Source organism: Capricornis sumatraensis, chromosome 15 (assembly GCF_032405125.1).
Source record: "Capricornis sumatraensis isolate serow.1 chromosome 15, serow.2, whole genome shotgun sequence".
NCBI classification, from domain to species: Eukaryota; Metazoa; Chordata; class Mammalia; order Artiodactyla; family Bovidae; genus Capricornis; species Capricornis sumatraensis.
This window is the reverse complement of record NC_091083.1, coordinates 55,792,470-55,819,391: the sequence shown is the minus strand read 5'-3', so window position 1 is coordinate 55,819,391 and position 26,922 is coordinate 55,792,470. Positions and strand designations below refer to the sequence as shown.

The window sequence follows — 26,922 nt, the reverse complement described above, 5'->3', positions numbered from 1 at the left end:
CAATAGGATATATATATATATGATTTGTCAGCCTCCATAGCTGTGTGAGCCAATTCCTTAATCAAATGCATTTCTATGTACCATCAATGACTAATCCAAAATAAAATTTAAAATATATTTATAATCACTAAAAAAAAATTAGATGTAAAGTTAACAAAACATATGTATTTATATGCTGGAAACTATAAAATGTTGGTGAAAGAAATCAAAGGAGACCCAAACAAATGGAGAGACATACCATGTTCATAAATTGAAAGCCTCAACATAATTAAAAAGTCAGTTCTACTCAAACTGATATACAGGTTTAATGCAATGTCTATCAAAATTCCAAGAAGAAAAACTGATACATTAGACTTCATCAAAAATCAAACATTTGCTCTGCAAAAAGATTCGGTTAAGAGAATGAAAAGACAGGCTACACACTGGGAGAAAATGTTTGCAAACCACATATCTGACACAGAACTAGCATATAGAATATGTAAAGAACAGCATAAAAGTTCTCTAAGAAAACCTGAAAATCTATAAACTATTCCTTGAGTAGGGTAGAGATGGCAAACAAGCACATGAAAAGATGTTACTGTTATTAGACATTCAGTTCAGTTCAGTTCAGTCACTCAGTCATGTCCGACTCTGTGACCCCATGAACTGCAGCATGCCCGGCCTCCCTGTCCATCACCAGTCCACCCAAACCGATATCCATTGAGTCGGTGATGCCATCCAACCATCTCATCCTCTGTCGTCCTCTTCTCCTGCCCTCAATCTTTCCCAGCATCAGAGTCTTTTCAAGTGAGTCAGCTCTTCACATCAGGTGGCCAAAGTATTGGACATCAGCTTCAACATCAGACCTTCCAATGAACACCCAAGACTGATCTCTTTTAGGATGGACTGGTTGGATCTTCTTGCAGTCCAAGGGACTCTCAAGAGTCTTCTCCAACACCATAGTTCAAAAGCATCAATTCTTCAGTGCTCAGCTTTCTTCACAGTCCAACTCACATCCATACATGACCACTGGAAAAACTATAGCCTTGACTAGATGGACCTTTGTTGGCAAAGTAATGTCTCTGCTTTTCAATATGCTGTCTAGGTTGGTCATAACTTTTCTTCCAAGGAGTATTAGACATTAGGAAATTACAAATTAAAACCACAATGAGATAGCACTACATACCAACAAAATGTCTTTAAAAACAGTGACAATGCCAAATGCTGGCAAGGATACTGAGGAACATGATAACTCTACATTGCTAGGGTAAATGAAATGTTACAGCTACTTTGTAAAATAGTTTGGCAACAAAAAAACAACAACAACAAACTTTTTTAAAAAAACATGCAACTAACATAACCCAACAATTGTACTCTCCGCACTAATTCCAAGAAATGAAAAATGTGATCACATAAAAACCTGTACATAAATATTTATTGCAGCTTGATTTGTAGTAGACCCAAATGAAAAGCAGCCTAGATGTCTTTCAGCTGGTAAGTAGTTAAACTGTGGTACATCCACATTGTGGAATACTACTTACCAATAAAAAAGGAACAGACTTGATACATGCAACACCTGGAAGAATCTCCTAGAACCATGCTGAGTGAAAAAGGTCAATTCTAAAAGGTCACCTGCTATCTGATCCTATCTACAATCATCCCTCAGTATCTATAGGGACTGGTTCCAGGACCCTCTCAGACGCCAGAATCCAAGGATACTCAAGTCCCTTGTACAAAACAACAGAGTACTGTCAACTGTCTTCATCCAGAGATTTTGCATCCATGAATTCAACCAATTGCAGAATGTCAGACCATGGTTTGTTGAATCCATGAAAGTGGAACCCATAGATGCAGAGAGCCAACAGTATGTAACATTCTTGAAGTGACAAAGTCGTAGAAATAGAGAACAGATTAGTGGTTGCCAGAGGTTATGGAGGTAGTTGAAGGCGAAAGAGTGTGGGTATAAAAGGGCTTAGCAAAGATCTTTGTGATGGGATATTCTTTCTCTTGAGTGCATCGTTAGTATCCTGGTTGTGATACCATACAAGATGTTTTGCCAGATGTTACCACTAGGGGAAACTAGGTAAAGAATACGTGGGATCTCTCCATATTGCATCTTACAGATGCATGTGAATCTATACTTACCTCAAAATAAAAAGTTTAATCTGAAAAATAATTGATTGAGGCTTCTTTCATTGTCTGGCATTTAGTCTGTCCTTGAGAACGTTCCATGTGTGCTTGAGAAGAATATGTGTTCTGTTGTTGCTGGATGTTCCACAGATTTGTTAGGTCAACATAATGATAATAGCTGCTTTGAAGTCTCGTTCTGCTAAGTTTAACATCTGGGCCCCCAGAGAGATTGTGTTATTGACTGCTTTCTTCTCTGTAGGAGTCACACTTTCCTGGGTGTGGGTATGTGTGTATGTGTGTGTTGCATGTCTTATACTTTCTGTTGAAGATTGGACATTTTGTGTATCATTGCAACTCTGAATTGTAATCCCACCAGGAGGGGTGATTGTTAATAGTGTTTTTTTGTGTGTGTCCTGGATTTGTTTGCCTGGATTAATTCTATGAAATCTATTTCCCTCACGTTGTGTGCTGATGTCTTTACTTAGGGTTCTTTTCAATTCTTGCTTTTACTTTTAAGCTTGACTGCCTAGAGGTCACTCTTGGCCAACATATGATTAGTCAGAGGTTGTGCTGAAACCACCTTGAGCCAGTAAGACACCCATTCTTTGCTGATGGATCTGTGAGTAGTTTAGAGAATGCATTTAAAGTTCAAGCAGCTTTCAAGTGGGGTCCACATTTTATGCTCTGTGTTTACAGTACCTCACCTTCAACAAGAAAGGAGTAGCTGGCTGGTGTCCTCTCTGGTCTCTACTTAGGAGCTCACAGCCTTGAGCATGAGCACAGCCTTTCAGACCTCCAGGAATTAAGCAGAGATCTTACAAAGATCCACTCTGGTTGACTCCTACCTAGATCTCCCTTGTTAAATTTCTGGCTGGTTTATCTGCCTGTTGCTTGGCCCAGCCATTACAGAGACCTTAGGTTAGCTGTGCTGTTGGCCTTCTCTAATTATTTGCCACTGATGTCACTGTTGATTTTTACAACCACCCTGGCAAGTGGTTCTGAACTCTTCTCCCATAAAGTCTGTCCCTTTCATTAGCCCTCATGGCCTACCATGTCTTCGTAGGACTACAGAGGTGGGGGTGGTGGGTAGTGGGAGAACAGCTAATATGCCATGGATTCCCATTGTTCATATCGAGGCTTGGCAGATGTTCTTCAATAAATGTTTCTCAATTTGTTGTTTCTAACATAACATATCAAACTGAATCTCTGACTCCTGTCCTTTCCCACTATTAGTGGAACCTCCTTCTTTCCAGCTTTTCAGGTCAAAAACCTTGGAATTATTCAAAATGTGGCCAAGATCATGGAGTAGGACCTTGTCCTATGAGCACACCAAAATTACAACTATTTATTCTTTACAACAATGACCTGAAAAATAGCAGAAAAGACTTTCTATAACTGAAGACACAAAGAAGAAACTACAATTAGAAGGGAAGGAGGGGGTGGAGATGCAGTATAGTCAAGACCCACCCACCTGGGTAGGTAACCTCAAACAGAAGGATAACCACAATTGGAGAGGTTTCGCCCAAGGGAAAAGGGCTGTGAGGCCCACATCAACCTCCCTAGTCTGGAGGTCCTGAAGCACAAAGATGAGCTCCCAGAAGCCTGGATTTGAAGACCAATGGGGCTTGAGTATGGGAAAGCAAGGGCTGTAGGAACCAGAGACTTCATTCAAAATCTTCATTCAAAATCTGAAGCCCACCTCAGAAAGAGTAATATGAGGATCCTAGGTCAGACCCATTTGCTGATCTTGGAAAGCCTCCTGGAGAAGCAGGAGGCAACTGGGACTCCCCTTGGGGAAAGGGACGTTCATGATGACCATTTTTGAGAGTTTGTTCTACTACAAGGACAGTACTGTTGGCTGGTTCCATTTTGGAGTCCTCCCTATAGGGTCCATCCCTCTAAATGATGAAAGGAAGAAACCTATAAGCATGAATACTCTATCCAGAAATGCTATCATTCGGACTTTATATAACACAAGGAGCTCAACCTCCTACTCTGTGGCAACCTAGAAGGGTGGGATGGGGTGGGAGTTGCAGGGAGGTTTAAGAGGAGGGTACATATGTATACTTATGGCTGATTCATGCTGTTGTATGGCAGAAACAAACACAGCATTGTAAAGCAATTATCCTCCAATTAAAAATAAATTTTTTTAAAAAGTCACTTTCCCTGCAGAAATCCTCTAGAGCACAGCAGAACCAGGACAGAAAGCCCTCTTTTCCTGCAATGTCTCTTCAAGTACCCTCCACTGACAAACCTTAACAACTGAAATCAATTGATAAGTGGCCTATGACCTTCTTGATAGTCTCTGAAAAACTCACTCCCGCCTTAGTGCCTTTGCAGTTGCTGTGCCCTCCATCTGGAATCCTTCTTCTCGATCCCCAGTCTTTTCTGCATGACTTGCTCCCTTACATCCAACAGGTTTCTGCTCAAATTGCTCTTTATCAGTAGGGCCTTTTCTAACCAACTTCATTAAATAGCACCATACTCACAGCACTCTGCAACTCAGACCTCATCCTTTCTCCAAAGCAATTATTTACTTGGGTATTTATTATTTGTTATCCTTCTCCACGTCCAAGGATGTTAGCTCATCAAGTACAAAGAATTCTACTAATATTTTGTTCCTTTCAGATTTTCCCCATGAGGATTTTTTTTAGGGGTTTAATAAAGGCACAGAAATGCATTTGTATGTGAAACTTTCTGAATTTTCACAAACTGAACCCCCTAGGTAAGCAGCACTCAGATCAAAAAAATAGAACAATACCGAGTACCCTAAAAATTCCCTTTGTGCCCCCTTTAAGGGTAAATGTTATCCTAGATTGCAGAATCAAAGATTAGTTTTTGTCCTTCATATGACTGGAATTACACAATATGTATTTTGTGATTGGTCTTTGGTTTCTGTCACTTGACATTTTTATAGAAGATTCATCCATATTTTGTTGTTTTACTGTGTATCTTTCATACTCCTTGATGTGCAACATTCCAATGTGTGAATATACTACAAGTTTATTTATGTACTGTCAATGAATCTTTGGGTACTTCCCAGTTTTGGCTGTTATGAATAGAGTCACTGTGCATTTTCCTGTACATGTCTTCTTGTGAGCATATGTCAGAATTTCTGTTGGGTGTTTATCTAGGAGCAGATATACCATATTCAGATTTATCAGCCAGCTTCCTCAGCCAAGACCACAGGGATATTCTCTTTCATTCATGTCAAATACATTCCCTGTCATGACATATATGAAGCACCCAGCTTTGGGCTGGGTTCAGTATAAGGATTCTGGAAACAGGCATTTTCTTTCTTAGACTCCATGCAAAGCACTGTACCTGCCTGGTTCAGTGGGATGGAACAAAGACTCAAAGTAAGTATTGTTCAAAGTAAGCCGTATGATATGTAAGAAGACCTGTCAATACTGTCACTGTAGATCTCACTCTATAATGAGATCTACAGTGACAGCAGATCAGTAGAAAAAAAATTCTAAGGTTATATTCAAAATGAAAAAACAAGGGGAAAAAACTTCTTACAAAGCTACAATTGAAAGACTCAAGAATAACAATAATAATGGCAAATATTTATTGACCATTTCCTCTATGGCAAGCTTATTGTGTATATTACCTCATCTAATCTTCAGTGGTATAAGGCATGCTACAGTCCATGGAGTCAATGTCGGATACGACTTAATGACTAAACGACAAGAGATAAGGTTCTACCAAGGCCCCCTTCATTTCTGCTGTTTGACTGCTGACAGCTTCAAAGCTCATAAGAAAATTATGGGCACCCTCCCTTGGCACCTGTGGGATGTCCAAGCCATACATGCCCTGGCCCTTCTATGGGACCTCACCACAGCATCACCTACCCCAACAACCACATGAAATGGGAGAGTTGCCCCACCCTGCTCTCTCAAAACATTTTCAGACCTGTCTGGGACCCTGCCCTGCCTCCCCAGAAACCCTCATTATGTCTATAATAAATCGTTACAAACACTTGTGGTGCACAGATAGATCAGTCTCAGATATCCAAATCAAAGCTGATGAAGGGTACAGTGCTGCCCCCCATGAGACAACAAGAAGACACAATAGATGAGGAAAGTGAGCTTAGAAAAGTTACTCATCATTAATTCATTCAACAGCATGTGTTCAGTGCACAAAGTAGGAAACAGCATGGACTGATTTCCAGCCCTTGGTAGAGCGAAGGAAGTAGTTTACTGAAAAATAAATGTAAGTTACTTTTAAATATATGAAAATATAACTAGTATCCCTCTAGCTAAACACATACTAATTAAAACAAGGAGCTATTTTTACCTTAAACTGAATAAAATGTAACACTGTAACTACACACTATCAGCACCTGCATACACCATTGTGAGTGGTGTAGGGTAATACCACTGGAGGGATACCTGGTAGGTCTATCAACTTTTTAAATGTAGCCTCACTCTCCCTCGGTAACCCTACTTTCAGGAGTTTATACATACAGACATAGCTATAAAGGGGCAGGGTTTGACACTTCCTTCTTTCCTTAAGTGTATTTTATTTCTGTATGGGTCTTTGTAGAAAATTAGAAAATACAGAGTATTAGGGAGGAAAAAAAAAAAAAAAAACCCACAATCCCAGCATCCATGAATAAGACTGAGCTCACATATCCACTGCTTCCTTCCTCCTGACAGAGCATGGATGCCTCCTAGTGGATTTACTTTTTTAAGTACATTCATTATTTTACAATTTTGAATTTTTAAAATGCACTTAATTTTTTAAACTAGGTAATGAACTCACACTGTTAAATATTTTAAGCACTAAATGGTATAGAGTGGAAACTCTCCTATCCATTTGTTTCCCTTAAACTAGGTTTCTTTTCCCACAGGCAACCGAACTGCTATATATAGATACAGACATATAGATACAGATAGGGGCTCCTCTGGTGGCTCAGATGGTAAGGAATTTGCCTGCAATAGAGGAGACCTAGGTTCGATCCCTGGGTTGAGAAGATCCCCTGGAGAAGGGAATGGCAACCTGATCCAGTATTCTTGCCTGCAGAATTCCACGGACAGAGGAGCCTGGCAGGCTACAGTCCACGGGGTCACAAAGAGTAGACACAACTGAGAAACTAACACTTTCATACAGATACACCTACAGATGTGGTATATATAGTATACATATATATCATATGCATGTATATATAAAGGAATACTATTCAAACATAGAAAAGAAGGAATCTTTGCCATTTGCAACAAAATGAATGGATTTGGAGGTCACTACGCTAAGTGAGAAACCTATATGCAGGTCAGGAAGCAAGTTAGAACTGGACATGGAACAACAGACTGGTTCCAAATAGGAAAAGGAGTACATCAAGGCTGTATATTGTCACCCTGCTTATTTAACTTATATGCAGAGTACATCATGAGAAACACTGGGCTGGAAGAAACACAAGCTGGAATCAAGATTGCCAGGAGAAATCTCAATAACCTCAGATATGCAGATGACACCACCCTTATGGCAGAAAGTGAAGAGGAACTAAAAAGCCTCTTGATGAAAGTGAAAGAAGAGAGTGAAAAAGTTGGCTTAAAGCTCAACATTCAGAAAACGAAGATCATGGCATCTGGTCCCATCACTTCATGGCAAATAGATGGGGAAACAGTGGAAACAGTGTTAGACTTTATTTTTTTGGGCTCCAAAATCACTGCAGATGGTGATTGCAGCCATGAAATTAAAAGAGACTTACTGCTTGGAAGGAAAGTTATGACCAACCTAGATAGCATATTGAAAAGCAGAGACATTACTTTGCCAACAAAAATCCATCTAGTCAAGGCTATGGTTTTTCCAGTGGTCATATATGGATGTGAGAGTTGGACTGTGAAGAAAGCTGAGTGCTGAAGAACTGATGCTTTTGAACTGTGGTGTTGGAGAAGACTCTTGAGAGTCCCTTGGACTGCACGGAGATCCAACCAGACCATCCTAAAGATCAGTCCTGGGTGTTCTTTGGAAGGACTGATGCTAAAGCTGAAACTCCCAATACTTTGGCCACCTTATGCAAAGAGTTGACTCATTGGAAAAGACCCTGATGCTGGGAGGGATTGGGGGCAGGAGCAGAAGGGGACGATCGAGGATGAGATGGCTGGATGGCATCACCAACTTGATGGACATGAGTTTGAGTGAACTCCGGGAGTTGGTGATGGACAGGGAGCCCTGGCATGCTGCGATTCATGGGGTCGCAGAGTCGGACACGACTGAGCAACTGAACTGATGCTAAGTGAAATAAATCAGATAAAGACAAATACTGTATGATATCATTTGTGTGTGGAATCTAAAAAAATCCAACAAACTAGTGAACATAACAAAAAGAAACAGACTCAGTCTCTCACAGAGAGCAAATTCATGGTTACCAACACAGAGAGGAAAGAGGTGAGGGCAATAAAAGGGTAACAATTTAAGAGGTACATAAGACTGTCAGTTTTCATTCCAATCCCAAAGAAGGGCAATACCAAAGAATGTTCAAAATTGCACACATTTCACATGCTACCAAAGTAATGTTCAAAATTCTTCAAGCTAGTGTTCAACAGTATGTGAACGGAGAACTTTCAGATATACAAGCTGGATTTACAAAAGGCAGAGAAACCAGAGACCAAACTGCCAACATTCAGTGGATCATAGAAAAAGTGAGACAATTCCAGAAAAACATCTACTTCTGCTTCACTGACTACACTAAAGCCTTTGACTGTGTGGATTACAACAAATTGTGGAAAATTCTTAAAGAGATGGGAATACCAGACCACCTTACCTATCTTCTGAGAAACCTGTCTTCTGAGACAAGAAGCAAGTTAGAATCAGACATGGGACAACGGGCTGGTTCAAAATTGGGAAAGGAATACATCAAGGCTGTACTGTCACCCTGCTTATTTACCTTCTATGCAGAGTACATCATGTGAAATGACAGTCTGGATGAATCACAAGCTGGAACCAAGATTCCTGGGAGAAATATCAACAACCTCAGATATGCAGATGGCACCACCCTAATGGCAGAAAATGAAGAGGAACTAAACAGCCTCCTGATAAGTGTGAAAGAATAAAGTGAAAAAGCTGGCTTTGAAATTCACCATTCAAAAAACAAAGATGATGACATCTGGTTCCATCACTTCATAGCAAATAAGTGGGGAAAAAATGAAAACAGCAGATTTTCTTGGGCTCCAAAATCACTTTGGATGGTGACTGCAGTCATAAAATTAAAATATGATTGCTATTTGGAAGAAAAGCTATGACAAACCTAGACAGCATATTAAGAAGCAGACATCATTTTGCCAACAAAGGTACATATAGTCAAAGCTATGGTTTCTCCAGTAGTCATGTATGGATGTGAGAGTTGGACCATAAAGAAGGCTGAGTGCCAAAGAATTGATGCTTTCGAATTGTGGTGCTGGAGAAGACTCTTGAGAGTCCCTTGGACAGCAAGGAGATCAAACCAGTCAGTCCTAAAGGAAGTCAACCCTGAATATTCATTGGAAGGACTGGTGCTGAAGCCGATACTCCAATATTTTGGCTACCTGATGTAAAAAGCCAACTCATTGGAAAAGACCCTGATGCTGGGACGGATTGAGGGCAGGAGGGGAACGGGGTGAGAGAGGATGAGATAGTTGGATGACATCACCAACTCAATGGACATTGAGTTTGAGCAAACTCCAGGAGTCAGTGAAGGAAGGGAAGCCTGGCATGCTACAGTTCATGGGGTCACAAAGAGTTGGACATGACTTAATGACTGAACAACTACAACAACAAATATCTCAATTTAAAATAAAAAAGAACATGCAAACTAAAAACAAAAAGGAGCCACATATGCCTTGCTGGGTCTAGTGTTGAGGGAAGAGATAAATAGGCTTCTGCACTAGACAGATGGTGATTGTTAAGTGGAGTAAAATTGGAGCTTCGTTCTCACCCAGACACTCCAAGGACAAAGCTAGTGGCAGAAGCTGAGCTCTGCTAAAGTGGAGATAAGATGACCACTCCTGAGGTCAAGAGAAACTTCCCTGTCTGCACATGCAGAGGCAGGCTCCTTGGAGGTCAGAAAGGGAAGAAGGGCTACCGTGGTGGCTCAGTGGTAAAGAATACACCTGCCAATGCAGGAGACACAAGTCAATCCCAGATCCAGGATGATCCCACATGCCAGAGCAGCTGGGCCTGTGCTCTAGAGTCTAGGAACCCTACCCCTGAGCTCGTGCACCCTGGAGCCTGTGCTCTGCAATAAGAGAAGCCACCACACTGAGAAGCCTGTCCACTGCAACCAGAGTGTAGCCCCTGCCCACTGCAACTAGAGAAAAGTCTGGCAGCAATGAAGACCCAGGACAGCCAAAAAAAAAAAAAAGAAACACCAGGACAAATAGAGGGAGGATCAAGGAGGGAGAGACAGTGGGAAAAAAAAAAAAAAAGCTTAAAAAAGTGGGGGGTGGGGTGGGGGTAGGGAGCAACACCTCCCCGTAATAAGTGTAGACATGTACCCACAAGCCTCTGTGGTAGAATTCATCTTAGAAAAATGTTGCATAGGCATCTGGGGGAGGGTCCAAGGACTAGTTAAGAGTGAAGAAAGAAACAAGATAATTGGCCAAATGTAAACAAAGACACGGAAGGACTGTCCTATATGAGTGACTTCAATCACCTCTTTGTATGGATCACAAAATGTGGAAAATTCTTAAAGAGATAGGAATACCAAACCACCTTACCTGTCTCCTGAGAAACCTGTATGCAGGTCAAGAAGCAACAGTTAGAACCAGACATGGAACAACAGATTGGTTCCAAATAGGGAAAGGAGTACATCAAGGCTGTATTGTCATCCTGCTTATTTAACATCTATGCAGAGTACATCATGCAAAATGCCGGGCTGGATGAATCGCAAGCTGGAATCAAAAATGCTGGGAAAAATATCAATAACCTCAGATATGCAGATGACACCCCCTTATGGCAGAAAATGAAAAGGAACTAAACAGCCTCTTGATGAAGATGAAAGAGGAGTGAAAAAGCCGGCTTAAAACTCAACATTCAAAAAATGAAGATCATGGCATTTGATCCCATCACTTCATGGCAAATAGATGGGGAAACAATGCAAACAGTGACAGACTTTATTTTCTTGGACTCCAAAATCACTGCAGATGGTGACTGCAGCCATGAAGTTAAAGATGCTCCTTGGAAGAAAAGCTATGACAAACCTAGACAGTGTATTAAGGAGCAGAGACATTACTTTGCCAACAAAGGTCTGTATAGTCAAAGCGATTGTTTTTCCAGTAGTCATGTATGGATGACTTGAACCATAGAGAGTTGAACTATAAAGGCTGAGCACCAAAGAATTGATGCTTTTGAACAGTGGTGTTGGAGAAGACTCTTGAGAGTCCCTTAGATAGCAAGATCAAACCAGTCAATCCTAAGAGAAATCAACCCTGAATATTCAGTGGAAGGATTGATGCTGAAGTTGAAGCTCCAATACTTTGGCCACCTGATGCAAAGAGCTGACTCATTAGAAAAGACCTCGATGTTGGGAAAGATTGAAGGCAGAAGGGGACAACAAAGGATGAGATGGTTAAATGGCATCACTGACTCAAATGGACATGAGTTTGAGCAAGCTCCAGGAGATGAAGCTGGCGTGCTGCAGTCCATGGGGTTAGAGTTGGACATGACTGACTGAACAACAAATCACCTCTAATCTGTGTCCTGCCTCAGTAGAGGGTGCCTATACTCTATCTCTCTAGCTGTGTATCTCTGGCTTGCTTCAGGTTTCTTGTTTTGTTTTTGTTTTACAGTATCCTTTTTTTAACACCATACAGTATATATAATTTAAAAAAATTTTTTTACAATGCTGTGTTGGTTTCTGCCATACAACGCAAATCAGCCATAATTATACACACAACCCTTCCCTTCTCTCCCCCCATCCCACCCCTCCAGGTCATCACAGAGCACCAGAAGGGGCTCCCTGCGCTACACAGCAACTTCTCACTAGCTATCCATCTTACACCTGATAGTATACATACATATGCTGATGCTACTTTCTCTATTTGTCCCCCTTTTCCTCCCCCACTGCATCCACATTCATTCTCTACACCTGCATCTCCATTCCTTCCTTGCAAATAGCTTCATCAATATCATTTTTCTAGATTCCATGTGTGTTAATACATTATTTTTCTGACTTCAGTCTGTATAACATGCTCTAGATTTGTCCACCTGTCTTAAATAAACAAACTGCTTCTCTGTTGTGCTCTCCCACATCTCATTCTGTCTCAAATAATAAACTTCACACCTGTTTTCAGTTTCTGCCTCTTTGAAACAGTGTTTCAAAAGGGTAAGAGAGAAACTTTGCTTCTAACCTCTAGCCCCTGGTGGTCTAGTAGCTAGGATTCCTGGTTTTCATCCAGGCTGCATGCTGCTGCTGCTGCTGCTAAGTCGCTTCAGTCGCGTCCAATTCTTTGCAACCCTATGGACTGTAGCCCACGAGGCTCCTCTGTCCATTGGATTCTCCAAGAAAGAATACTGGAGTGGGTTGCCATGCCCTCCTCCAGGGGATCGAACCCGCATCTCTTTATGTCTCCTGCATTGGCAGATGGGTTCGTTACCACTAGTGCCACCTGGGAAGCCCCTTCATCCAGGCTACACATGTTCAAGTCCTGGGCAGGGAAGTAGGATCCCTCTTCAGGGCTGCTCACTGCTGTCTCTCTGAGATCAATTTCTTTTACTTAGCAGAATATTCTCAAGGTTCATCCAAGAAGTAGCAGTATCAATATTTCATTTCTTTTATGGCTGAATAATAGTCCATTATATGTACAGCCCACAATTTACCTATCAATTAATTCACTAATGGACATTTGGACTGTTCCCACCTTTTGCCTGTTATGAATTCTACTACAAACATTCCGATACAAGTTTCTGTGTAGACATATATTTTCATTTCTCTTGAATACATACTTAAGAGTAGAATCACATGGTAATTCTGTTCATCTTTTTGAGGAACCACCAAATCATTTTACACAGTCACTGCAACATTTTACATTCTTACCAGTAATGCAGTATTTCTCCAGATCCTTGCCAGCTTTTTTCCCCCATTAAAGTCATCCTAGTACTCTTGCCTGGAAAATCCCATGGATGAAAGAGCCTGGTTGGCTACAGTCCATGGGCTCGTTAAGAGTCGTACACGACTGAGCGACTTCACTTTCACTTCTCACTTTTGTGCATTGGAGAAGGAAATGGCAACCCACTCCAGTATTCTTGCCTGGAGAATCCCAGGGACAGAAGAGCCTGGTGGGCTGCCGTCTATGGGGTCGCAGAGTCACTGAAGCGACTTAGCAGCAGCAGCAGCAGTGGGTTGAAGTGATATCTCATTGTGGGTTTGATTTGAATTTCTTTAATGACCAATGATGAAGTTTTTCATGTGTTGTCCATTTGTATATCTTCTTTGAAGAAATGTGTATTCCTTTGTTGACTTTTTAATTAGGCTGTTTATCTATAGTTGAGTTTTGAAAGTTCTTTATACACAATTAGGAGTCTGGATTTTAAACACAAATCAGATATATACTTTGCAAATATTTTCTTCCATTCTGTAAGTTACATTTTCACATTTTTGATAATGTCCTTTGATGCAGTTTCTGAATTTGATGAAATCCATTTCTTATTTTTCCTTGAGCTTTTAGTGTCAAATATAAGAATGCAACCCAAGGTCATCAAGACTTGTTTTCTTCTGGCAATTTAGTTTTAGTTCTTATAAACTGTTAATCCATTTTGAGTTAATGAGTGATATATGAAGTGAGGCAGGTGACCAACTTCATTCTTTTCTATGTGGTTTTCCGATTGTCTTAGCACCACTTGTCCAACAGACTATCCTTTTCCCAGTGAAAGCTGTTGACACTTTTGTGGTCAAATACGCAACGCCTTATTTCTGGGTTCTCCATTCTATTCCATTGGTCTGTATCTATCCTTACACCAATACCACAGTTTTGATTACTCAAGCTTTGTAGTTCAAAGTTTTGAAATTAAGAAGTGAGATATCAAGATTGTTCTTGCTATTCAGTGTCCCTTGCAACTTCATAGAATTTGAGGATGAGCTTCTTCATTTCTGCAAAAAGATCTCTTGGAATTTTGTTAGATTGCATCTAATCTATATTTCTTTGGGAAATACAGCCATTTTAATACTGTCTCAATTCATGAATACGGTAGGTATTTCCATTTTTTCTTTCAGGATGTTCTTAATTTTCAGCATACAAATCTTCCACAACCTTGGTTAAATTGATTCCTAAGTATATTATTCTCCTGGATGCTGTTGTAAATGGACTTTACCTTTTTTCAGATTACAGATAGTATATAGAAATACAATTTATGTGCAATTTATTGCATAATTTGCAATTTTGCTGAATTCAATTATCACATCTAGGAGCTTTCTTATGGATTCTTTCTGATTTTCCACATACAGAATTGTATCTATACAATCTTCCTTTCCAATTTGGCTTTTTCTTCCTTAATTACTCTGGCTAGACCTTCCAGTATAATTTTAAATAGCAGTGGTTAAAGTGGGGACACTTATTTCTGATCGTAAGGGTAAAGTTTTCAACCTTTCATTGTTAGCTGTGGGGTTTTTCATTAAAAAAAAAAAAAAACAAACCTGTATCATGTTTATAAATTTCCCTTCTATTCCTAATGTGTTAGAATTTTATCCAATGTCTTTTTTTTTTTTTTCCCAATGTCTTCTTACTGAGATGACCATACAGCTTTTTCCTTGTCCTATTAACTTGGTACATTTGACTGTTTTTATACTGAACCACTTTTATTTTCCTGGACAAACACCTTCATTCTACAACAGTAGTCTTTCCTTTTCCACTAAGTTCTCTTTTACGTTTAGCATGGTCCTCCATCCCATGCAGTAATTTTAAAGTATTCACTTTATTTCTGTAGCCTTTTTAAGCTTGATGAACTAATAGTTTAGTGACCTACCAAACAGACTTTGGGTGGAAGAAATTGATACCCCACAACTTAAAAATCAGATTATATACATGCATATGACCACAGGAGAAAGTTATACCCAAATTGTTCCTCTTTCAATAGGATTCATTTCCATTTTTATTACTTGCTTCATACTTTTTTTATTTTGGCTGCAATGGGTCTTCTTGGCAGTGCACAGGCTTCTCTTAGGGCATGCAGGCTCTAGAGCATGCAGGCTCAATAGGTGAGGCACATGGGCTTAGTTGCTCCAAGGCCTATGGGGTTTTAGTTCTCCAACCAGGAATTGTCCCCTGCTTTGGAAGGCGGATTCTCAGCCACTGGATCAGGGACGTCTCAGTATTTGCTTCATAGTTTATTGTAGAAAAATGACAAAGCACTGCTCAACCACCACAGACACTGACATCGTGAACAATGTAGGGGAGGCTTGCATCAACTTGAAAGCTGAATACAACCAGTGGTTCAATCACTGATTTGCCAGTAATTTCCTCAAGGCGGATGGCTCCAGGGACCCATGCACTGGCCTCTTCAAATGCTACCAGCAGTGTGTTTAGAAAGCAATGAAGGAGGAGATTCCTATTGAAGGACTGGGGCTCTTGGGCCATGGCAAAGAAAAACCTGAAAGTGCTTCCTGATCTTGGCAGTAACTTTGAAAATGGACTCCTCAAATTAGGAAATTGAGGACTCTCAATCATATCAAAGACCTGAAGACAGCCATCAATTTGACAAATTTAGGAAGAAGTTTCCTTTCCTCCTTGCTTTTTTCTTACTTGTAAAAGATGATGAACCACCATTCTTTGCTTCTAGCTAGCTCTGGCAACTCAGTAGGAACTTCATGTGCTAAATAATGGAATTATTTGAGATTATGGTTGCAATACTTGGTCTGGGATCAGTGTTAGATATATCTTGTATGTAAATACCATTAAGTTTGTCAGGATGACCAAGGATTCCTGACCTTTTGAGTTATGCTTCAAAGGACATTACATTACATACACCAAACTAGGGTTATTGTCCATAGAAGCAACTGGTTAGGATCTCTCTTTTCTCTCAGGGAGTGAAAGCTCTGGAAAGGATTCCCAGCATAACAGTTTCAAGCAATGCTTGAGAGTAGTTTTGTTTTTAAATAGTAAATTAATTGTTAACATTGCTGGTGGACTGTGTTAGCCAAGAGGAAGACAGCTTTTAACAGTTCCCTTCGTTAACAAGAGGTGTCAGATCTCACATTAAGATGTGAAAACTTCCAGAATGGTGTGGGGAACACCATTTCAGAGCTCATGGTGTAGTTTAGGAATTAAGATCTTTAGAGAGGCTATGGAGGAAGATTCTAAATTGTAAAGACTTGTTGCCAACTTTCAACTTTAAGATGGAATTATAAATTTAGTTTCTAAAGAAAATAAAGTGCTGCTTAAGAAGTTATCTTGATTAGTGCCTTCCAAAGAGGATATACCAATTCACAATCCTCACCAATACAGTATTAAAGTTAACAAAATGATTTTTGCCAGTATAACAGGTGAAAATGTCTGCTTACAGTTCAATTTTGTAATTCTCTTGAATGAGACTGCATCCCTGCAAATGAATACAGTATTTTACAAGGGAAACAGCTAAGGATTAGGGCTAGTTTTTCCAAGGCAACCCTTCTTGATTCTTATCAAGCACCCAATACATCAACAGCTTTTCTGAAAATAAACAAACATACTAGGTGCATTTTTAATATTCTCTTAAAGAGTTTATTATAAACTAGTGTCACAGGCCACAAGGAAGTAAAAGGACTATGTACAGCCTTACGGGTAACAGGCAGGGAGCTGAGGAGGGCCAAGATGAGCCTAGGGCCTTGGTGGGCGCATTCCCGGGGGAGGGGGCCCTGTAAGGGAAACCAGACAATCCGGTGAGACTCCGCGAACAACGGCTTAACAAACAAACAGGTGTGGTAACGTGGCCCTGGAGAATCGGGCCCAAGCCTCTGTGGAGCTACTTCCATAACTCTGTGGCCAAGGTCAAAGAAGGCCTGAAGTAAGAGTAAGAAGTTTAGTCAGTGCCTGATCTGCAATTCAAATCCACACCCTACCCCAGCCTCCCGCACCCGGCAGTTACCAAATGATCAGAGGGATACTTCTCTGGGGCCACGGGCTCCTAAGCTTATAAAGCTCAGTAATGGAAAACTATAAATACAGTGATCAGCCCGTTTGGCCACAGGTTAATTTATAGGCCACTATGGCTTCATGAAAAGAACACTGGCCTGGACACTGAGCTCTCTATGGGCCTGTTTCTCGCCTATTAAACAAGAGAACTGATCTACGTTAGCATTTCTCAAACTGGAGTTAAACAGATAATCCATAATAAACAGTACACCAAAGCCCAGAGTCCCTCCTTAATTACTAGCCCCTCCCAAACCAAAGGGCCTAAGACCTTTCTCAGTCATGCAACAAAATGCACTATTTTACAGTGACCAGGGAATACTGCCTTAGACACTGGAAGTACTGTGCACAGGGAGGGTCTCACTATTCTAAGAGGGAGGTAAGGTCCATTTAAGAAGTGCTTGTTCCCTCTTTCCTTTCTGAACAAAGCTGTCCTCTAAGTGTTCACTTCTCTAAACTTAAGGCATAAAAGCCAAGAACGTATGGTCAAAATCCAACCTTCTCTCCAATTCCTAACCCAACACAGCTCTAGGCAATCAACACCACTGCTACAGGCACTTACCTCGCATCCCTGGGGGAGGAGGCCGCATCCCCGGTGGCGGCATGCCCATAGGAGTTCCTCGTCCAGGTGGGATCCCCATTGGGGGACCCATGGGAGGCCTCATACCAGGAGGTGGGCCCATCATGCCTGTAAGAGAAAAATCCCAAGAATACAGCTCAAGTGTCCATCATAGCAGGAAAAGTACAAAACTGTTCACCACATTCTAAGACAGAGGGACCATTCCACCCTTCCAGTCCTTCCTAGCACTAGGACTTGAGCCAGAGATAGAGCTCTTGTCTGGCTAGTTCCAAAGTTAGTCAACCAAGCTGGATCTCAGAGTAATCCTGCTTAATTACACAAACTCGTCATTAGTTTCAGTCAAGGTTATGTCTCATCATAAATCCAGCTAAGGCATCTTCTATCAATTAACAATGGACTCCTCCTGGGCTCCTCACCTGGAGGGGGTGCCCCTCGGCCCATAGGTGGTGGAGGACCTGCACGGCCAGGTGGGTACTGGGTTGGGGCCCCTGCAATACTGGCTGTGGCAGCAGCTGCAGCTGCTGCAACAGTACCTCTTCCTTGTGGGGTCATCACCTAGGAAGACACGGGAAAGAAGTTAGGCAGAACAGTTCAGTGCAATGCAGTGCCCCTCTCTCCTCTCCAACTTGGTAAAGAAAGAGCAGACACCAAATCCGCTGAGCTACAACTCAAAGCATCAGACTTCCTATCAAAACCTATTATGCCAGAGGAGATCAAGCGTGATCTTAAGTTCAATTCCTGTTTTCCAGGCCTAAGTTAAGGATGCCCAATCCAAACTAGATAAGGCATTTGCATGCTCAAACAGGACTGACAATAGGTTGTAAAAGCTATATAGTACAGCTGATCCTTGAACATGGTTTTAATCTGCCAGGGTCCACTTATATGCATTCTTCTCCCTAAATACATACTATAGTACTATGCACAATCTTGGCCTGAATCCATGGACATAATGAGCCAACTGTAAAGTTATATACAAATTTTCACCTGCAGAGTTGGCATTCCTAACCCCCATATTGTTCAAGGGTCAAGATTTCAAATGTTGTCATGGAAATACTTTACTCTAATACAGTTGGTCAGAAACTTCATGCATCTCTTACAGCATCAACATAATGCATAATAGCAAGCTTTCCTTTTTGCTTGACTCTCCAACCGCGTATGAAGCACAGTGAAATACTGATAGCTTGACAATCACAGCCTAATTGGTCATTCTGGACTCAGATCTTCACTCTATCCTTTATTTTAACTACAGAAGCTAGTGCCCCTTCCTCCAACTCCTCACCTGTTGGGATGGACCACCAACCCCACGGACTGGCCCAGCAAGTCCTGCAGGAGCCTGAGGCATAGGAACCCCAGCTGGGATTCCTCTACCAGCAGCTCTGCCAATCCCTGGGCCCCCAGCAGCTCCAGCAAGTGGCACTCGGGCAATGCCAGTCTGAAAAATAAATATATATGTTAATATGCTTGTGGCCTAGAGAATAAGAAGTACACTTTGGAATATCACTGCCAAGAGAACCCCTCAGATTTACAGGGCATCAAAACACCTTCTTATAAACACTATCCATTCCTGTTAACACCACTCTTCCTCCATCCAAGTTTATATGCCTAGCAGGCTAAAAGAACTTAAGGGTTTTAAGTCAAGAGAAACAGGTACAACTCAACCAATATGCATTCCTATGAAAATTAAATAAACAGCCAAGCCTCCACCCCAAAGGGTATCTATGTTAGATTAGTGTTTCGACCTGACAAAGAGATATGAGGTCCAGTCCCAGCTCTGATTCTCACTTGGTGGGTAATAGTGGGGATAGTGGGCAAGTAATCCCACCATTCTAGTACTGCTTCCTCATCTACCAATGAAGAGGTTTTAACAAAACTGGTTGTGGTCCTGAAGGTTCACAATCAGCTACATTAGAGTAGCAAATTCTACTGGAAATAGATATCAAAGCTATGAATAGGTACCTAGGCCTTGAATCAGAAACATGGTAACATCCTTTGCATATAAGAGTCTAAACAGAAGGAAATAACTAGGATAAACTACTCTGCACTCACTTGAAAGTATCTTTAAGTCATTAACATGACTTTTGAATACAGCAACTGGAAAAATATTTACAATGTTTAGTTAAAAAGCAGAATGATACATACCTATTACAAGTAAAAAAAAACCAACATACATATACACGTGGACAAAAATTAACACAAGGTAACAAGATTATTCCTTTAACAAACATTATCTTAAAACGAAAAAGGGGAAACAAATTTGGTTAGATTCTCTAAAGCCTCTTCTATTTCTAAAGGGAGGCTGATGTTAATGAACCAATACTGCTTGGAATCAAATGACAGTTTCACCACTTTCCAGCTGTGCCACCTTGTGCAGGTTACTAAATTTCAATTTGCATTATCTATAAAGTGGGAATAATCTATCTCAAAAGACTGTTACATGGATTAAATACTGAAGGGCGTGGCAAATAGCAGATGCTTAATTAAATATTAACTATTATTCTATAACTATACAAAAAATATACATGTATTCTATTGTTTGGAGTTACAATTTTTTATGGTCCAACTAGACTGTCATCACATTAAGAACTGACCCAGGAGGCCTTAAGTACCTCTTCTATTGACTAGGTACATCAACTAAGGAAAAGAGGGCTTTAAAGTTACAAACCCTCAAATCCTAGTTCCTTACTTCTGACTTGCAAAGTAACCTCTTTAAGATTCTGGTTTATTATCTGTATAAGGGAAACAGAAACCAGAAGATACCTGTGAGAACTGCAATGAAACAGAGAACCCCACACAGGGCCCAGCTCAGGGTGGTACCTCCCTTGCACCAGGTTCCTGGCCTTGCACTGGCTCTCAGTTCTGACTTACATCTTTTGGAGGTGGTCCCTCTACTGTCATTGAGACCAGGTTCTCCCCTCGAAGTAGTACGAGACCGAGGACTCGCTTCTCTTCTCTCTCTGCTTGTTTTGAGTTCTTTGGTCTAAAGACAGGTTTAGGAGAAGAAACAAAACAAAGCAAAACAGCATTAGAAAAAGGGTAAAGTTCATATTCACCTACCTAGGGGCCCTCCGAGACTTTTTTTACACTAAATCTACTGAGAGGCTAAACTTGTAACCTCCCCCCATTAGATGGTTGTCTCCCATGCCAAGAGAATGCACAGACCAAGAGACAGGACAAGATTCAAGAAAGCCCAGCCCTGGCTCACTCACAAAGCCACTGTGAAAGCCTTCCCTCAGTCAACTCTTTGTTGCCATTACCCTTTTTCTTCCTTCAGCTTAAGGCCTTAACAATGTCAGGAAGGCAGTCGGAACAATTCCTCAAGTCAACTGAATCCCATTCACTCTACTTACATGTAGTATCCTTCTAGTATTAATTCAACCCCACAGAACTATAACTCTGTCTCTCACCTCATATTAGAAATAGAAGCCATAAAGGAGAAGGTTAAGAGATTAGCTACATAGAAATTACACTTCTATCCTCAAAGAACAAAAACAAATCTCCAAATATCCACAAGTAGAAAAGGATGAGCAAAATATAAACGAGATAGACTGGGAAAAAGTAATTGTAACAAGACAGGGAAAGGAAAGTCAAAGCCAATATCCTAAACTTAAAGGAAATACAAAATATCTTGATTTTAAAAAATTACTTAAAGGTTTCATTTTAATGATATTTTATATAAATTTTCTATAGGTGGTCATTTTTTCCTCTTTTTTTAAAACTTATCTATACTTCTTATTTTTTTAGAAAAAGCATGTACTGCCCTTTCACAATTAAAAAAAAATCCTTTCTGGGTATCTTAAGTTTTTTCTCATATACTTCTATGTACTTTTACAAAATATTTTCTAATGGGCACATTTTCATTACCAAAATAAAGTTAGTCTCATTTAAAAATGTTGGCCACTCTCTAATGTACACCTGGCACTCAGCCATCACTACCATTTTCTGTCCTATACTTCTTGACCTCATGCCACAAAGAAAACAAAAGTCCCAAAGAGAATTAAAGGGAACTGACAGCCACTGGCAACACACTATGGACACTCCAGTGGCAAAAGAGAGCTGGATGGTCAAGGAAATTACATAACTTCTTTGGGCCTCAAGATGCCTTTACTGTATAAAACACTAGACCACATCTTTTACCAGGCTAGAAGCTTAAGATCTGTGAGTCCTAAGACAAGGGAATTATCTAACAAATTATGGGATTGTATTCTCCAATTGTTTCTGTAAATGACAACAAAAATCACTGGCCCCAAACCCACAAGGGGAGTTGAGCACTTACCCTGAAGAGGGTCAGAGGCTTCTTAAAGCAGTTTCAGACCAGGCTGCACTGTGAGAGCCCTTTAGGCTACAGCTTTACAAATAGGCAATGAGGCCAGAAAATCAAGCTCTCCCCCCTTACACACCTGTGGGGAGAACATGAGAGCCCTTTACCCCAGTACCCCCGGGCACACAAAATCAGAGAAATAAAAAGCCTGGCAGCCCTACTTACAACGTGTACTCTGCTAGAAGTAAAGAGCAAGACTAAGGAAAGAGATTTAAGAAACTCTCCATTTTAATCTGCCCTGTAAAACAGGAGAGCAAACTGAGAGGAACCAGCCAGCTAGTCACCACCTATCACTTGGCCCACCCACCCAATCCACTCCCCATCCACTCAACCCCTCCCCCCACAGCCCACTCCTTACTTGATCTTCCTGAACTCATCACAGTCACAGAGGATCAAATTCATATGTTTGTCAAAAGCTTTAAAGGTGCCAATGAAGATACGGCCATCTTGCAGGATACACCGCATCCTGTAGTCAATGTGTTGCAGCATCTTGCTGCTCTTGCCCACCGTCTGCAAGGAGAAATCAGCAGGAATGAGACTCAGCTCTTTTGGACCCACAAAACTGTTGTCTTTCCTGAAAACTTCTGCTGCAGCCTTATTTTCTGTTTGTCCTTCTCAGTATTCTCAGTTCTATCTTTCAACCACAGCCATTTCCTAGGAATTCTCTCACCTGTTTTCAAACCTGATCTGTTATTGTCCCTTCTCGTAAAATCATCTTTTTCATATAACAATTGCCTTTGTCTATGTTGTATATCTTTGTCTATGCTGTAGTCACGTATGGATGTGAGAGTTGGACTATAAAGAAAGCTGAGCACAGAAGAATTGATGCTTTTGTACTGTGGAGTCGGAGAAGACTCTTGAGAGTCCCTTGGACTGCAAGGAGATCCAACCAGTCCATCCTAAAGGAAATCAGTCCTGAATATTCATTGGAAGGACTGATGCTGCAGCTGAAACTCCAATACTTTGGCCACCTGATGCGAAGAACTGACTCATTTGAAAAGACCCTGATGCTGGGAAAGATTAAAGGTGGGAGGAGGGGACGACAGAGGATGAAATGGTTGCATGGCATCACCAACTCAATGGACATGAGTTTGAGTAAACTCCAGGAGTTGGTGATGGACAGGGAGGCCTGGTGTGCTGCAGTCCATGGGGTCACAAAGAGTTGGACACAACTGAGGGACTGAACTGGATTGAATGTTGTATATGTTTCAGAAGTGAGAGGGTAAGATGGCTCCAAACTACTGAACCCCATGCATATTAGAGATCAGTGGCCATCTGCCACTGTGCAGATTACAGGTGACTCCAGTGCTGTGGAACACCACCATCCCATTAAAAAGACTGAGTTAAAAAAAAAAAAAAAGACCGAGTAAAAGAGCTGGAATGGGACTGGCACTAAGAACCCAATCAATGAAGAGCCTGTTATCAGAAAAATGAACAGCTTAGAAGAGGAGAATGGAACCCCCAAATCAGTGATTTGTTAGTGTGTCTCCAAGACTATATTCAGCAAGGTCAAAACTTCCTAGTAGTCAGAGTGCTAATGAGTTTGAACACATAATGAGAATATACAAGCTGCTATACTCCTTAACCCAACAACCTTTTCTCCTTCACAGCCTGGCTTCAAATGTAGTTGTGCTAAAATAGAGTATACAGACCTCACAAGAGGACTGTCAACTGCCCTTGGCAGTTACATCTCTATGAATAAACAACCTGGCATTTGTTATATCAGCCTCCCATTAGTCTGACCAATCTTAACTCATCCAAGAGCCTTTGAGGTACCAGGCACTGTGGTTGCTATTCATCTCTGTGAGGTTGAACAAACACAGGTTTTCTGAACCTACAAATGCATGCATCAGAATCTTGACTCCTGTTACCCTGGAGACTCAAGTTATGTGGTGCAGTTTCTTTTACATGACCATTTTAACCAAACTGTAACCACAGCTTCTAACCACTCGGGTCTGAACCTTTACAGTAACATTTACTGCTCCATTTGTCTTCTACAGCTAATTCGCACTGGGCGCTGACCGGCAGGCACTGCCACAAGCACTACTTATCTCATTTAATCCTTAAAATCAGACTTTACAGATGAGGTCACAAGGCTGTAAGAGGTCAAGCTGTGCTGAAAGCTAGTCAGCCTGAATCCAGTGCCTACTTTTCTAACCAACTCTCTAAACAACATCCTGCTTCCGGTTCACCCAATATATAACAGCTACGTAACAGTTATCTTTCTGAACACAAATAAGTACGTGTCCTTTTGCTTGTTAAAAATCCTTCAATGGCATCCCTTATCACTAACAAAATTAAATAGCATGTAAAGCCTTTAATAATCAGATTCCCGCCATTTCCTCCCACCAACATTCTTCCCTTTCCCCTCTAAGAATTTTCAACAATGCTACCCTTCACGCTTTGTTCTTGCAGTCCTTCGGATCTATACCATTCTCTTCCATTTTCGCCTGAGTCTTAGGACTCTGACAGGGATCACCGAGTCTAGAAAACATTCTTATCTCGCTCCCCGCTGTTACTTTTACTTAACGCTGAATTACCACTCCGAATTATGTTACCCGTGTTTCCAAATAAGAGTGAACGCAGTGAAGAAAGTAAACACTTCATTGTGTAGCCCCAGGGCCTGAAAAGTCAGGCGTATTCAAGCATAAATGCTGAACAAAAGAGTTGAACTTTTCCTCCCCTCACTCATCCTCCGTTCCCTCCTCCCCATCTACCAGAATCAAGACTGTTTCCGGCCACAAGTCCTTCCACGTCTTTCCGCAACTCCTCGGACCCTCACCCTTCACAAGTCTGAGCCTCTCACTCGGTCTTACTCAGTCCTTCTACGGCGCTAGTGCTTGCTCAGAAGCCCCCCCCCCCCCACACACATACATGCCGCAAAGTTTACTCAGCGCCTATGGGATCCCACAGCGGCTTGGAAAGCCCCAGCGCTAACCTCGCGCGCACCAAGCGACTTCTGGCCTCGGTCCCTTATTTCCAGCCTTCTCCCCGACCCGCCACCCCCGACCCCCTCGCCCAGTCCACCGAGGGACGACGATGTGAGTCTTTCCTACGCAGACGGAGGCGCCGCGGCCCGGGCCTTCACCCCCTGAGCGGCCAACCCATGACCTCCTTCCCCGTTAATCGCGATCCCCACCCCACAAGAGACTCAGGAGCTCCCGTGCTGCTGGTCTGCGCCTCCTCACCATGGTGGCGGTTCTGATGGCTCAGATTCCCGCCGGATTCGCCTTCGCGGAGGCCTAGAAGCCCGCGAGTAACTCGCTTCCCGCCGCCGCTACCGGAAATATAACCGCGGGGAAAATGGGGTCGGGTAGAAAGCTGCTTCCGGTCCCGGAGTTGGGCCTTGAGTTCCGGCCGAGGCGCTGAGTTATGAGCTTAGAGCAGGGCGGAGCTTTGGGCGGTGCTATCTTCGGATCCTCTTTGTTGGACAGCTTCCTGGCTTCAATCGGTACTTAGAGCTGCTCCTCTTCACCTTTACCACCCATTCCCCCGCGTCCCAGCCCGTTAACTTTCGGTCCTCTTCTCCCAGCACTTTATCCCGGCTCTCTTGTCTACAGGACTTTCGTGGTAGTTCAGCTGGTAAAGAATCTGCCTGTAATGCAGGAGACCCCTGTTTGATTCCTGGGTCGGGAAGATCCCCTGGAGAAGGGATGGGCTACTGACTTCGATATTCTGGCCTGGAGAATTCCATGGACTGTATCAGCCCAGGGGGTCGCAAGTCAGACACCACTGAGCGACTTTCACGTTCATCTCTTGCCTACAGCCACAGTCCCTGCTTTTCCGTGAACTTACTCAACCTGCTTCTGCACAGCACCTTTGCTGTTGCCTCTGCCTAGAATGCTAGTCGTCCATGTATGTGCACGGCTGACAGCCTCACCTTCATGAATTAAGTTCAAGTAACGTTTTCCCACTGAGGGCTTTCCTGGCCGTCCTTTTCTAAAACTGAAACCTTCCCACCCACCCCTGTTTTATTAACACCTTTCTCCTTAACATTGATTGCTAGCATACTGTATGAGTGTTATTATCCCTCCGCATTAGAATGTGACTTCAAAGGATATGAATTTTTCTTTGTCCATTGTTCATTGCTGTAGTGCCTAGAACACTGCTTAGTACAAAACAAGGGCTTAATAAATATTTGAATGAATGAATTTATCAGTCAGTCCCATCCAGTCCCATGGCTTTTTTTTCAATGATAACCTTTACTAAAATGTCCTAACACACACACACAAAATGTATTTCCAATGCATTACAGAAAATATGACCATTCAGGTAAAGACACAAAAAAGAAAATTAATGTTTTAATTTTTTTATATTTTGAATTTCCATAATTTTTTTTGTATTTTTGAGATTGGGACAAAATCTGTACTTCAGTTAGTGATACTATATCACACGCTAATTTTCTTGTTTTTTGGCAACATATTTCTTTATATATTCAGAATTGAATTAGAAGTGTCAAGCCTAATTCAAATTTTTTTTAATCACTAAGATAATAAACGTTTAAGACTTTTTTTCTAAATGCCAAAATACATGGAAGTATTTCAGAATTTTAAGTGAATATAAATTAGAAGTCTAGCATTCTATTAAGGCTAAGTTAAACAAGTGGAATCAAAATGTCAAATATTTTATTTAGGCAAAAATTCACAAGTTTTATAAAATATGTATATATTATACATACTATTTATGTATATATTTGTGTATACAAAAGCTTTTCTACTATGCTTGGTAAACACTTGAGAAAGAACATCAAAAAAAAAAAAGAGAAATTGGAAAACATAAACTAAAAGAAATGGGAGCACCAAATATGAAATAGAAAAAGTGAAACAAACTAG

General features: G+C 41.4%; 1 protein-coding gene across 2 annotated transcripts; it reads right to left on the bottom strand.

Moving 5' to 3' along the window:
* Nucleotides 1-16,803: 16,803 nt before the first annotated feature.
* Nucleotides 16,804-25,389, bottom strand: SNRPB (small nuclear ribonucleoprotein polypeptides B and B1). Of its 2 annotated transcripts, none has more exons than XM_068987270.1 (7): nucleotides 25,279-25,389; nucleotides 22,449-22,600; nucleotides 20,638-20,749; nucleotides 19,052-19,204; nucleotides 18,189-18,327; nucleotides 17,755-17,880; nucleotides 16,804-16,918 (listed from the first exon to the last, which is right to left on the bottom strand). In XM_068987270.1, the coding sequence occupies exons 1-7, from the start codon at nucleotides 25,279-25,281 to the stop codon at nucleotides 16,881-16,883; spliced, it is 723 nt and encodes a 240-aa protein (XP_068843371.1). In that variant the 5' UTR covers nucleotides 25,282-25,389; the 3' UTR covers nucleotides 16,804-16,880. The 2 variants fall into 2 exon arrangements, with proteins under 2 accessions (XP_068843371.1, XP_068843372.1); XM_068987271.1 differs by having other exon boundaries at nucleotides 16,810-17,062.
* Nucleotides 25,390-26,922: the final 1,533 nt, after the last annotated feature.

What these genes read in the sequence shown, in the direction of transcription:
- SNRPB (XM_068987270.1), bottom strand. An exon ending in AGGGACCACCTCCAAAAGAT is followed by an intron (nt 19,205 to 20,637) that starts GTAAGTCAGAAC and finishes TTTATTTTTCAG; the next exon opens with ACTGGCATTGCCCGAGTGCC. An exon ending in CCGAGGGGCACCCCCTCCAG is followed by an intron (nt 17,881 to 18,188) that starts GTGAGGAGCCCA and finishes TTTCTCTTACAG; the next exon opens with GCATGATGGGCCCACCTCCT.